Below are 14,031 nucleotides of genomic sequence, written 5' to 3'. Positions count from 1 at the left end.
ATTGTTTTAAGATAAAACATTAAATAAAACAGCATGATGTTCTCCAACTTCAGAATGCTGGACACTAGACTGGAACTAAACCTTGAAAAACGAAAACAAAATAAGTCAATTTTGAAGTTTAAAAAAAAGATGATAATTACCTTCTAAAATTCGAAGGCAAATAGCTTCTTCATCGTCTATTATGTACAGAACATCCTTAAATACAACTTTAACTAACATCTTGTATCTTTTTGTTTACCAACAAATACAAAAAGGTGACATCAATTTTGAAGTTTCTTGAAATTCAACCATGTGTTGAATCAGCTGTTCTGTCAGATACTTACATACCCCAGAAATTCCTTTTTTGACATCTCAGCTGTCTTTGATCAGCTGTTATTTTACACGTAAAACAGTAACAAAAAGGTATCCGGATACCCTTTCTGTCTGAGATTGAACTCAGCTTTTGTGTCCAACATTTTACCCGATAATACTTTTTTCATGGAATTGAAGTCAAATCCAAACAATATTGTCATCTCTCCTTATTGATAAGTAATAATTAAAACGTATTAATATGTAAATATATGAAATCTGATAAGAATAAGTTGGGAAAGGCACAAATCAGCTTTGTTTCAAAAATACAACCATAACCCAGTGGCAATTCAACTTAAAATAGTGTATTGAAACTTTTTTGTATATCGTTGAGTTTTTTAAAAAATCCAAAATATTAATATTTGACCCACCCTAATGTCCATTTTATGTATACGATGAAATCAAAATCTTAACGCACAACAATAAGGCTTGTTAATAACATTGATTACGTATTGTTGGTTAAATTGAACATATCATTTAGATTCGGGTGATACGAGTACATACATAATGTATGTATTAATGTGTAATAATAAATTGTGTAGGACATGCAAACTTTGAGGTCCTTTCAAAAGTTTTTTCTAGTAACTTTTCATGTGAAAATGGTAATTAAGAAAAGTTAGGATACTTTTCTATTTCAATATCTAAAAACTAAAGTCATTAATTTGTTATTGATAACAGGCATTTATAGTCGTGTTTATTAGACGTCCTTAGTTAAACATTGTTTTAATAGTTTAAGACAGTTTGACTTGTGTTTTTTTTTTTCAAATAAATAAAATAGCTCCTTAATAAAGATTAAGATAAAGGAACATAAGTTTGAAATTATTTCAATTTTGTTATTTCTATACAAATTTGGAAAACTTTAGAGACAAGTATTTTATTCGAACAAAGTTTCAAAGTAAAAAGAAATATGTTGAAGTGCTTAAGGAAGTGCTTGAGAAAATTGTGTCTTATTCACACAAACATCTGATCATTTTTAAATTCCCATAGGAAATAATTGTAATGGGTCTGATTTGTCAAATTGAAAATGTTTACATTTCTCGACGTTTCAAGGTCCCTAGATTCGAAGTAAAAGATTTTTAGAAAGATGTCTGTGCGTGCGTGTGTACGTACGTACGATCGTACGTCCGAACGTTCACGACGTTTTTTTCGTCCTCCATAGCTCAAGAACCAGAAGATTCAAATAAATTTTGTTGTACAGATAATAAGACAGAAAGATGCAGAAAGGGCTCTCAAGAAAATTGCGTGGGTGGTTTTTTTACCATAGCAGTTTGAAAAAAGGTTATAATTTTGGTTAACCCTAAATATCTTTCGAACCAAAAACTCTAGAGACTTAAATTGTATATAATATATTGTAACGTGATATCAAAGAAGTGTATTTAAAAAAAAAAGAATCCATTTAACGGTTTTTTTTATAAATCAAAAAAAAATGAAAAAAAAAATTGTCACCTCTAAAATTTTACGACTAAAATATGATTTCATCTCCAAAACCATTTTGTGCAACGGAGAATAATGTTTTTGACATCTGATAAAATTTTGAGAAAAATCGAATTGACAGTTTTTTTTTATAAAAAATAAAAATCTAAAAAAAAATTAATACAAGTTTGTAACAATTGATTTTCGACTCAAATATCTTTGCAAGGCTGTGAGATATTGGCTTTAATTTACTTTTATCTTTCAAAAAATATTGTTGTCAACTTTCAGTAACATTTTGAAAAAAATCGAATTGACAGTTTTTTTTACCAAAAATTAAAAACCGAAAAAAAATTAACAAAAGTTGTTAAAAAATGATTTTCGACTCAAATATCATTTTAAAAATTTGAGACAATAGCTTCTAACTAATTTTTACTTATAAGAAATATTGTTTTCAACATTAGGACAAATTTTGAGTAAAATCGAATTTACAGTATTTTTTACAAAAAAATAAAAACTTAAAAACAAATACATAAAAGTTGGTAAAAATTGATTTTCGACTCAAATATCTTTTCAAAAATTGTAGATATTGGCTTTAAACTACCTTTATCTTTCAAAAAATATTGTTGTTAACATTCAGTAAAATTTTGAAAAAAATCGAATAGACAGTTTTTGTACAAAAAATTAAAAACCTAAACAAAAATTAACAAAAGTTGGTAAAAATTGATTTTCGACTCAAATATCTTTTCAAAAATTTGAAATATCGACAGACGGGATGGGAAGTTATCAGTGTTGAGCGATGGCCTGTGTTATTTTCATTTTTAGGGCATCTGTCGATTGTGGTTTATTTGCATAGACGTGTGACTTCAAGAAACCCCACGGGGTCAAATCGCATGACCTTAGTGGTCAATTCACATCACCTATGCGAGAGATAACTTTACCATTATCGCTCATGAAAATGTCAATAGTGGCGTTTGCTATGTGGCACGTAGCGCCGACCGTCCTGCTAGAACTTCATGTCGTCTTGGTCCATATGGTTCAATTTGGGCCATAAGAAAATAGTTATCATCGTTATGTAGTCCTCACTGTTTACTATGACTACCTCCTTAACGTCGTTTGCAAAAAAATCGGACCAATAACGCCGCCACGCTGGCCCAAAATCCACACCAATCGCTAACTTTTTGAGGATGCATTATCACTTGGTGAACCTCGCGTGGGTTGGTGTCAGCCATTTGGCAATTTTGCTTATTAACACAGCCAATAAAAATGATTTTTTGGACAAAATTGGGGTCCTCTTATAAACGATTCGAAAGCGAGTCAGCGAACAAACGGCGCGTTGTCTATGCTCATGAACTTTGGATCTTGTACGGGTGTAGGCGCAAGTCCCGACCCAAAATTCACCAAGTTGAAGTCTGCTAAAAGCCAAGTTCGTGTACACGGCGAAGAATAGGCTACCTGGGGTTCTGCTGTACACTTTCACGGACAGCGGCGATGTTATCGACCGATCTTGCTTTTTTGAGCGTAAAGGTATTGGCTGATTTTGTACTGAACCGGTCGTCTCAAATTTGGGCACCAAAACGAGTCGAAAGCGACGGGCCATCACATCTACGGGTGCGAAAAGTTTGCGTTAACCCAAATTCATTTTTATAATATAGTTTTATCATTTGAAGGTGCTTTTCAATCATGTTACTTACCATGATGATTCGGCATTAACAATTGAATAATAAACAAAAGATTTGACAGATGTCAACAAAACAAAATGGCAAAAAATGGTAGACAAAAAATGGTAGACAAATTTGATCTTTTTACCTAGAAAAATAAAACAGAATATAAAATAATGAAGAATTTTTAGGGGTTTTTCTTGGATGAAGTTTATTTTGACGCAATTTCCATGAGTCTATTATTATTACTATCATTTTCAGTCAGATTTCTCGTTGATGCTGATGCTAAAAGTCAAAATATTCCAATAGTCAACAAAAGTTAAAAAAAATTTGAAAGAAAAATGATTGTTTCTTGAATTTTAAGAAATACATATGTACATACTCGTAGATGCTTTACGTATGTACATAATATTAAACAAACTAAGTTAAAAAAAATTAGTACATTAAGACACTGTAATTGAAGACGAGTATCAGGAATTTAAATGTCCTTAACTTCCGTTTGTTATAAGAAAATAAAAAATGCATTTTTTTCACAATATAATATTAAATTGAAGATATCTATTCGAGGTTTCTTCTAAACAAGGTAAATCTTTCTCTCAGAAAAGCTCTCATAACTTTAGGATTATTACAAATGTTTTAGTTGTTTTTTAGAGACAAACTATACTTTTTTGGTGAGAATCGTTAAATTTGCAACAAATCTAAAATCTTTGATTACCCAACTTAAGTATATGAGCTTTATAAATCCTCCATTGGTTAAAAGATGAGAAATTTGTGCGGCGCGATCGGAGAAGACATCGATTTTTTGTTCTTAGTGCAAGTAAAAGTAGCACTTTAAGCAAAAAAGTGGATAGCAACAACACACAAATTGTATTTTAATATTTATAAATTGTTTGTCACTAAGTTTGTCCGCGATGGACATTAAACTGCTTAACCGATCTTACTTTTGTCTTGTGATTTCCTCCAGACCTTACCAGTTATACCTCGCTCTACTTTCGCGGATGAGATATATTAATGTTTCAAACAATCATTCTTATGGCAAAGTGTTGAAACACTACGATTGACCATACACATACGCGTACGATTGCAAAATGATCCATCAGCACAAATATTATTGAAGCAAACATTTTAACTGGAAAGTTTAAAGAAAAAGTGGTCCTATTCCCACGTGTTAAAATGATACCGTCAGATTCTACCATACTCTTTAAAATCCGTTTAGCTCTTGTCATGTGTATAAATAAGTCGCATAGCCAAATAATGTCCATTTGTGGTTTAGATTTAGAAAATCCATGTTTTTCTCATGAGCAGCCGTCGAAACTATTTCCGTTAGCGAAAGACAGGTTAACCAAAAATATTGTGCACCAATTAATGCTAAATTAAATTGAAATTAAAAGTATTTATAATTCGAAATAGTAAACTCATTTGTTACAAGCTTAAATAAAAATAATAAAACATTTCAATTTTATTCTTTTGCATTGATTTTTGTTTACATCAACTGTACACACATTTTGATAACTTGTGTTCAAAGTTCTTCCCCTTCAAATCCCAAAACACTAAATTTGTATACCAGCTTTAACGTTTCCGTCTTCGTTCGTAAATAAAATTTTATTTTAATAATGGTAACGGTAATAAAAATTAGTTATGAAGGTCGAAACGTTTTTTTCACAAATGGCATCTACATATGTAAAAAAAAGTATGGTGGTGCCCATGTCTGATATTTTCCTACCGTTGCCTTTAAACAGTGTGCAACAATGTGATACATATGACTAAAATTGTTAGCCACAGCAACGCGTAGACGGGTCAGCTAGTATATAACAAATAATTTAAAAGATAGGGTTAGGCATATTTACTAACGCAGTACGATTAGAATTGATTTCAAGGGAATTCGTACGGCAGTTTAAAAATACACTCTTTAAAGGCAGAGGGCGTGGCTTTGTATTGACCCCTACTATTCGCCCTCTCTGAAAAAGGGGAACCTTAAAAATATATTATAGAATATTATCAAAAGATTTTAACCTAATGATGTCTATGTTCTCTTAAATGTTTGTTGCTTTATGCTTAGCTTTATTTCGAAAGCCTTCAAGCGAATATTTTAGGAACTAATATGCTCTTTAAATGATATCAAAATGATAAAGTAAATTTATGAAATAAACAATAAAAACTTATTCATTGGTATAAATTCAAATCATGTGGGTATTCATTCGTTAAAACGTGTTATATTTTTTCATCTAAAATTTGTAATATAGGTGCAGTAGTAAAACTTTCGATGTTGTATTAAATGTTAAACATGAATGTATAATTATTATTAAATGTCTATAGTAAACAATAAACATTATATTATATTCGTAGACTTGGTTGTTCTTGCTTTTGTTTTGTTGTGTTACCACCAATCACAATTTTATAAATGTATAAATGGGATGCTTTTGACAAACATCAAAATGATTAATTGAATTTATTTTATTCTTTATTTTCTAGATGACGGCGGTTGAAAACTACAATAGACTATGCACTCCACAAGATGTTCGACCCTGGTTCAATCGTGTCCGCACCACCAATTCAATTATATTTCTATGGTTAATTGGTGTAATAGTATCAGGCGGGCAATTTCTGTTCGAAGATAGTTTTGATTTTTGCAAGAAGCGGAAAAATCAACCTCTTCCATATCAAGCGGCAGTAATGGCTCTAATAATGCTCGTCCCAATCCTAGTAGCGTTCTACACCCACATGAAGATCATAATCGATGCAAAGAGCTTCGTCAAATCTCAAAACTTTAAACCCAGCATGTTGTACACCTCGGACATTTATCTAGCCAAGACCAATTTCTACAGCTATATCATATTTGTTGCATTTTGGCTTCCATTTGGCATCGTTTTGGCTTATGGTTGGGTTGCAACCATTTCCAATAAAGTATTCTACAATACCTTTTGGATTGGTCTCAGCAAATCATGTTTCCACAATGTCATCTATTGCCTAACCAATAGACACTTTCGCAACGCTTATGTCAATCTATTCCATTATTGCTGCTGCAAGACTACGGTGTCTGTGGCAAGACGACAACGCACCGAAGGATGTCGACCGTCCGCTGATGTTCGGGTTCACATAATACCCGGCTATAATATGTACTCGTATACAAGTCCTCAACGAGCTGGTAATAACCATCACTACTGGAATAAGAGGGACGTTCATGAATTATGATCAGAAGCCTAATTCGTATAAGGTGCTCTGGATGATGCCCGCATATAAATCTTAATCCTTTGAGGATGATTCCAAGATCCGTGTCATTGGTGAGTTTGAAATAAATACAAAAACAAAAACATACAAAATCATAAACGCAGCTAAAATCGCATGTTTAGGGAGCAAAAAGAATGAGCTTTATGTAAAAGGAAAGAATAAAAATTGAATTTTGTGCGCATAATATTTCCAATAATTTTCAATTTTGAACTGATTATTTTGTTGGGTTCCCTTTTAACACAAAATATAAAATTAAACAAAAAAAACACTAAACTAAAAAATTATGCTATTTTGCCAAAAAATAAAAAAATTATTTATTATATAAAATAAAATAAAATAAAAAAAGTTATACACGTATTCGTACATTTTTGAAATTTTCTACAGAATGGAGCATTTAAAAAATAAAATAACCCAACACAAAAGCGATGATGAAGACTTAAAATTAACATTTTTTATACTTTATGGTTAAAAAACAAATATAAGTATATACAAATAAATGTGTATTTAAACTCTTAAAAAAAAATAAAATAAAAATTATATGTAAATATACGGATGGAGAATAATTATACTTATGTTTTACTCAAAATGATATTGATGTTATAAATGATGTAATTAATGAATATAAATAAGAAAACAACAACAAAAATATAAAATTTTAACATTTTTCGATGTAAACTGCATACAATTGGTGTATTTCTGAGTAATTTTATTTGTATTTTTTCTAAAACTAGCGATAGGTTCTCTTTTTATGATGAAAACAGGAATCTCACACAAATGTCTTATTGTGCCTCCAGGCTAAACGGATATGTAAACGTTATTAAACATGTCCCTTATAATCTTCTCTTATGTTTTTATCTATTGTTTAAGGACCAAGAGTAACAGTGGTTGACATTCTTCGCCTTCAAATAAAATCGTATATTTGGTTTTGGTATAGTAAACCCCGGTTAAGAGATAAACTCATTTATTTGACTACGCGCAAATATTTGCTGACCAAAAAACTTAACTAAAGGGCATTGCACATGAGAGCGAACAACAAATGAACGAATGAACGAACAACGTGATTTTATACATTTTAAAAGTCAATTTCAAACAAAAATACATTTAAATTATAAGTAACCAATTGACACTTATGTTTGGATAGTAAAATTTGTTTTTTTGTTCTCTAAAACAACCCAATTTTGTAAAAACAATTTGGTAGTAACGAATTGCAGAGTGGTTGCTACGAACTGTCAAACTCTATTCACGTACCATCCACACTGAAACGAATAATGGCTGAATCACAAACACGCTTCGTCTGCGTTACGATGGTCCTGCTACAAGGTTGCTTTGAATAACATTTCTATTATTTTATCCATCCAAAAAGCAAATATTTTGTTTGTTGATATTTTTTACAGGTGTTGAGCTGTTAGACAAAGCAAATGTTCAGGTAATTGAACTAGAGCTTCCGTTTGGAGTCACATTACGTTCTCTTCCTAACGATTGTCAAAAGAAACGTGATATCAAAGCTTTATTGTGATAGCATGAATTGAAGTCCTATGGCTGAACTCATAAACTTCAGTTGAGCTGTTAGACAAAGCAAATGTTCAGATAATTGAACTAAAGCTTCCGTTTGGAGTCACATTACGTTACATTACGTTCTTTTCCTAATAATTGTCAAACGAAACGTGAGGTCGAAGCTTCATTGTGATTGAATTCATATGGCTGAATTCGTAAACGTCAAGCGAAGCCGAAGTTGAAACGTGTTTGTCATTCAGCCATAAATTGTTTGCGCTCAACTTAACCTAAAAATGTTACCACTCTTGTTTTGTTTTTTGAAAAAGGTAATTATAAATTGACAATTCGTCGTTGTCTGTGAAAGAAAAGTCAAAATATGCTAACATCCACAGTTCGCAGTTCGTAGCTTATGTGCAAGATGTTTTAGTGAAACATATACTCAGTTAAAATTTATACTTTTCCTTCCAAAAACCCTTTTTAGTGAAACAAATTAATCGAACAGAACCAACAAATTTACTGAACATTTTAATTAATTCTTCGTTTTTCATTTATATTGTTTTTTCATCACGATATCGTTACCCCCAAGCGGGATTTACTGTGTTTTATTAGTTTTCTCAAAAATTTTACGTGATTTGACTAAATTTTGTCTGTTTTTCTTGAAATTAAAAACTCAGACAAAACTGATGAAATCAATTTTAAGTACAAAAACAGTGTCTTCATCACTAATTTTCATATGAAATTTAATTAAGTTGTTTTCTTTCACACCAATTTTACCATAAGTCCTAATTATTTTGTATGTGTGTTAAAGTTATTCAAAATGTATGCCTATAGCTGTGAAGGACTGTCAAATTCTATCATATCTAAAAGATCTGTTCCTTTACTGCATACATAAAATAAATCTGACAGAACTAGGGCGCTGTTCTTACGTTACATTTCTTTTGACGTTTTATTATTTTCTCTCCCTCTAAATTGATGGTTTGAGAGATAGGAAACTGAAGCAGATATTTTTGTTTATTTTTTTTTTTGAGAGAGATTTAGATGAAAAGGTTAAGCAATGCAAACATCATCAAAGAATCACTTTTTGACAGGTGTCAATTTGTCATTTTTAAAGAATAAACAAAGGTAAGATTAATTATTTAATTTTATTATTTACAAAATCTGTTTCATTCTTCTTCTATTCTTTTATTCAAACTTGCCTGGTATAACACATGTTTCTTTCGAGAATCCAAATACTGAATGTTGAACTTGAGAGAATTATGAAACACATGAATTTTTTCTTTATAAATATTGACAAAAATGAATATAGCGTTAATTTTAAAATGCCTAGATGTATTACAATATTTTTTTGTATTCTTCAATAATTATTGGGGACACTTATTTTAGTGGTTTAGTTGAGGTTCAACGGTTTATTATCAAGTTACAACTTCAGTTTACTTACAATAAGTCAATAAGTAAAAATTGCTATAGCAGTAATCGAAAATAAAATCACGACTTCAAAAATTATTTTTTGATGAACAGCTGTCCATTTATTGAACTCTATATAAAATAAACAACATTTTTGCACTATTAACAAATATTATTAACAAAGGTCGTAAATAAATATGTACATGTTTTTATGTGGCTAGCTTATGAAAATTTTAAGTAACATGAATGAGGAAATCTAAATTCTACAAAAAGTAAGTATAAATATTTAAAAGTTAAAATATATGAAATATTTTTTAATGCCATTTTTTTTAAGTTCAAAAATAACTAACAATGTTTTTTAGATAAAATAAATTACTATTATGATATTTTTGAAATTTTGTGTAGTTAAGGTTTATATATAATTTATACAAATTAAATTATTTAAGAATTAATAAACAAAATTTATTGTGGGACCATAAATATTTGTTAAGTGTCATCAAACAAATTTAATTTAATTAATATTAAAGTATAGATATACAAATACCTATTATTGTATATTTAAGTATTATGAGAAATTATTAAATTATTTATTATGTCTACCAATATTAAGAAAACGTAATTATTGAAACATAAATGGTTTTGTTTTTATTTCTAACTTAAATGAAATCAGAATGAAGAAAATCAAAATCCATAAAGCCCAAAATCCTAATTGAAAAATCCCGAATTACCGAAAACCCAAAATTCCGGGACTCCGAAATATCAATTTAAATTAAAAAGTTAACTAAAGAAAATATCTACTTTAAAGATCGGAACAAAATTTGATCTTAATTTCAATGGGTAAGTAGTAATTTCTTAGACTTTTAAACTTATCACTACGTCGTCGTCACAGTAAAGTTAGAATGAATAACTCCTTTTATTCCAACAAAATCTAAAATTAAACCTTAGTTCTTAAAACTCGCATCGATCAATATGATATGTGTGCAGATAATCAAAATTCTTAGAATCAGGGAACCCCATTGTTGGCGTGCATAATTAAAACGGTGACATATTGAAATATGGAATTAAACAAATAAATAATGAAAAAATAAACTTGTGACTAATTTCACATTAGAAATTTATGTACGCACGTCAACGATCAACGAATATTTTAATGATAATGATGACGAAATTCAATAAATTTTATGTTTATATAAATTAATTTGAATTGTGGTTAAACACTGCAAAAAAATGAATTGTAAAAATGATTACTTATAGGGAACTCTCCGGGTTTTTAAAGTGAGATTTTTCAACTCTGACGACAATAAGTTGATAGTAGTGTTTTCAACAGGGAAGGCAATAGTTTAAGTTTGGTTCTTACTCGTATATCCGACAAAGTACTGATTGGTTATACTCGTATTAGTTTTTTTTTCTTATTATGATGCTGAACTTTAACACTAGGGTTGTACTGACTTTTAAATAATTTAAACTTAAATACGATTTCAAAAATTGTTGGAAGCATCGACTTTTTTGAAATAATTTTCAACCACTTTTTGACACATATCGGGCGTATCTCAGCCATAACCTGAAGAATATTGGTTTTAATGTGCTCAAAAGTTAAAGTCTGCATATACACCGTCTTTCGCGTAGCCCCACAAATAAAGTCCAGAGGTGTAAAACCGTATGATCTTGGTGGACAGTTGATATCGCCACGATGAAATGTCTCTTACAATAAAGTCATATTTGCTCGAGCTCTATGGCATGTGGATCCGTCTTGTTGAATCCACATATTCTCCAAGTCGCATTCTTCAATAGCAGACAAAAAAAATGTAGTTATCATATGACTATAACGCTTAGAATTGACGGTGACAGTGGTTACATTATCGTTTTCGAAGAAGTAAGGCCCAATCGCACCAAACAGGAATTTTTAACTTCCCATGGGAAGTTATTGTAATGGGTCCGATTTGTCAAATGGAAAATTTTGACATTTCTTGACGAGGTCCCTAGAGTTGAAATAAAAGTTTTTAAGAAAGATGTCAGTGCGCGCGTGTGTACGTACGTTCGTACATCCGTCCTTACGTCCGCGACGTTTTTTTCGTTGTCCATAGCTTGACTTCAAATAAATTTTGTTATACAGATAATAAGGCATATAAAGATGTAGAAAGGGTTCTCAAGAAAATTGCATCTTTCTGCATTATTATCTGTATAACAAAATTTATTTGAAGTTGAAATTTCTTGTGGTTAATTAGCTATGGGCGACGAAAAAAACTTCGAGAACGTACGTTCGTACGGACGTACAGACATCTCTCTAAAAATCTTTTATTTCGACTCTAGGGACCTTGAAACGTCGAGAAATGTTGAAATTTTCAATTCGACAAATCGGACCTACTACAATAACTTCCTATGGGAAGTTAATAAACATATTTCCGGATAGGAATACTTACCTAAGTGAGAGAACTTTATGAAATACTTAAGTGATATTATTTTTATATTTATTTGTGGTAATATAGCTCACTATTTTGGCAGATGTCACTTTTGAATTTGTCATAACTACGCCATTAGTAAAATCGGAACTATATGCAACGCTGCAACAACTCATTCAAATTTGTTTCAATTCACTACAAAAACGGAGCACACAAGCAACAAAATATTCGAAATTTTGCAAAACAAATTTCTTGAGCGTGCGTTATCTAACGAAGAATGGAACCGAATTCATTCGGAAAACGAGCCGTGGAGACATTTTGCAGATACTGTTTTGAATGGAATACATTTTTTCTTTACTATGAATTAAAAAGTAATAGACATTTGTTTTTCTAAAGCGTTTTCTTTTAATACAAATTTTCTTACAAAAAAAAGGAACATTTCTATTTACAACATTTATAGGAAGTTATTGTATAAACGGTCAATCAAATTGAAAATTATGAAGTTTCTCGACGTTTCAAGGCCTCTAGAAATATCTCAGGAACAAACCATGCTGTTGACTAAAATTAAATTGTATTGTCTGCTTCACTTATTAATAAAAACGAACATTTTAAAATTAAACCATACCTTCAAAATAATGATATGTTATGAGAAGGACGTTTTTAAAATCATAACTATTTTGGAAAAAAAATTAAAAAACTTAACAAGATACAAATGAAAACCTGTTAAAATTAGTTCCCAAGCCGGTATCTTTGTTAAAAAGAGGCTAAACGAGTTCAGCCATAGCAATTCAATGCATGCTATCACAATGGAGCTTCGTCCTCACTTTTCGTTTGACAATCGTAAGGAAAATAACGTAATGTGACATCAAACGGAAGCTCTAGTTCAATTATCTGAATATTTGCTTTGTCTAACAGCTTTACAGCTGTAAAAAATGTCAATAAACAAAAAATTTGCTCTTTGGAGGGATGAAATAAGAGAATTGTCACTCAAAGCAACTTCGGAGCAGGCCCACCGTGAAGCAGACGAAGCTGAAGCGTGTTTGTGATTCAGCCATGATCACTCCACCGGAGATGAGGCCTGCCTCTGCTTCTTGTTCCCTCAGGCTTGGCGTTGAATACCTTACGGGCTGAAGCTTCGATGTTCATTCGCTCAACATGCCCTAGCCATCTTAAGCGTTGAACACGCAGTTTTTTGACCAGTGGCAAGTTGCAGTACAGCTTGTATAACTCTTGATTATATCTTCTCCACCAGATGTTAATTTGCCTGTAACACAAACCGGACCATAGCTCGTACGCAGAACCTTCCTCTCGAAGATACCAAGAGATCCTTCATCCGCCTGGGAGAGGGTCCATGCTTTTGCACCATACAGCAAGACTGGGATGATTAAGGTTTTGTACAGGGTCTCTTTGATACTTCGCGATAGGGCCTTATTTCTCAACTGCTTCCTTAGGCCTTCTCTTTACATTATATACTATGAAATTAAATTGAAGTCATTAGCGTTATTGGTTTGTAAGATTTGTTGGTTCAACCAAAATTTCACATTTTTTTAAATTTCCGCATCTTTCTCTGTTAATATCTGTATAACAAAATTTGAAGTCGATTTCTCCATTAGTTTAAAAAAAAGATAGCCAAAAATACGCACGTAAGAACGTATTTACACACGTACAAGTAAGCATCTCTTTAAAAATCTTAAATTTACATTCTAGAGACCTTTAAACTGCGAGAAATGTCAACATTTTCAATTCAACAAATCGGGTCGATTGCAATGACTTCCTATGTTAAGTTTAAAATGTCTTATACATTTTTTCTTCAGTTCTTAAAAAAAACTATTACTACAAAGTCTATTCATGATAATTTAAATACAAAATTTATATAAGGTTAATTATCTTTTAAATTAATTAAAATATACCTTTTGCTCCCAGATTACTTTTTTGAATCAGCATTCCCATCCCTGCTAAGTACGTTTTGTACATTATTAATTGCTATAGTAGGTACTAACTACTTTTGTTAATTCAAAGCACCGCAAAAGTACTTATAATTCATTAATTGAAATGGCTCTTGTTGTCATACAAATTAAATAAACAAA

General features: G+C 30.9%; 1 protein-coding gene across 1 annotated transcript in view; it reads left to right on the top strand.

The window, feature by feature from the left end:
* Nucleotides 1-7,942, top strand: part of LOC129943001 (melatonin receptor type 1B-A-like) — a 35,751-nt gene extending 27,809 nt beyond the window's left edge. Inside the window, exon 4 of the mRNA XM_056052201.1 lies at nucleotides 5,892-7,942. Coding sequence (XP_055908176.1) covers nucleotides 5,892-6,611 — 720 coding nt within the window. The 3' untranslated portion in view covers nucleotides 6,612-7,942. The remainder of the gene's footprint in view (nucleotides 1-5,891) is intronic.
* The last annotated feature ends 6,089 nt before the right edge of the window (nucleotides 7,943-14,031 follow it).

This window comes from Eupeodes corollae, chromosome 1, assembly GCF_945859685.1.
Source record: "Eupeodes corollae chromosome 1, idEupCoro1.1, whole genome shotgun sequence".
Lineage (NCBI taxonomy): Eukaryota > Metazoa > Arthropoda > Insecta > Diptera > Syrphidae > Eupeodes > Eupeodes corollae.
This window is presented reverse-complemented; position numbering and strand designations above follow the sequence as displayed.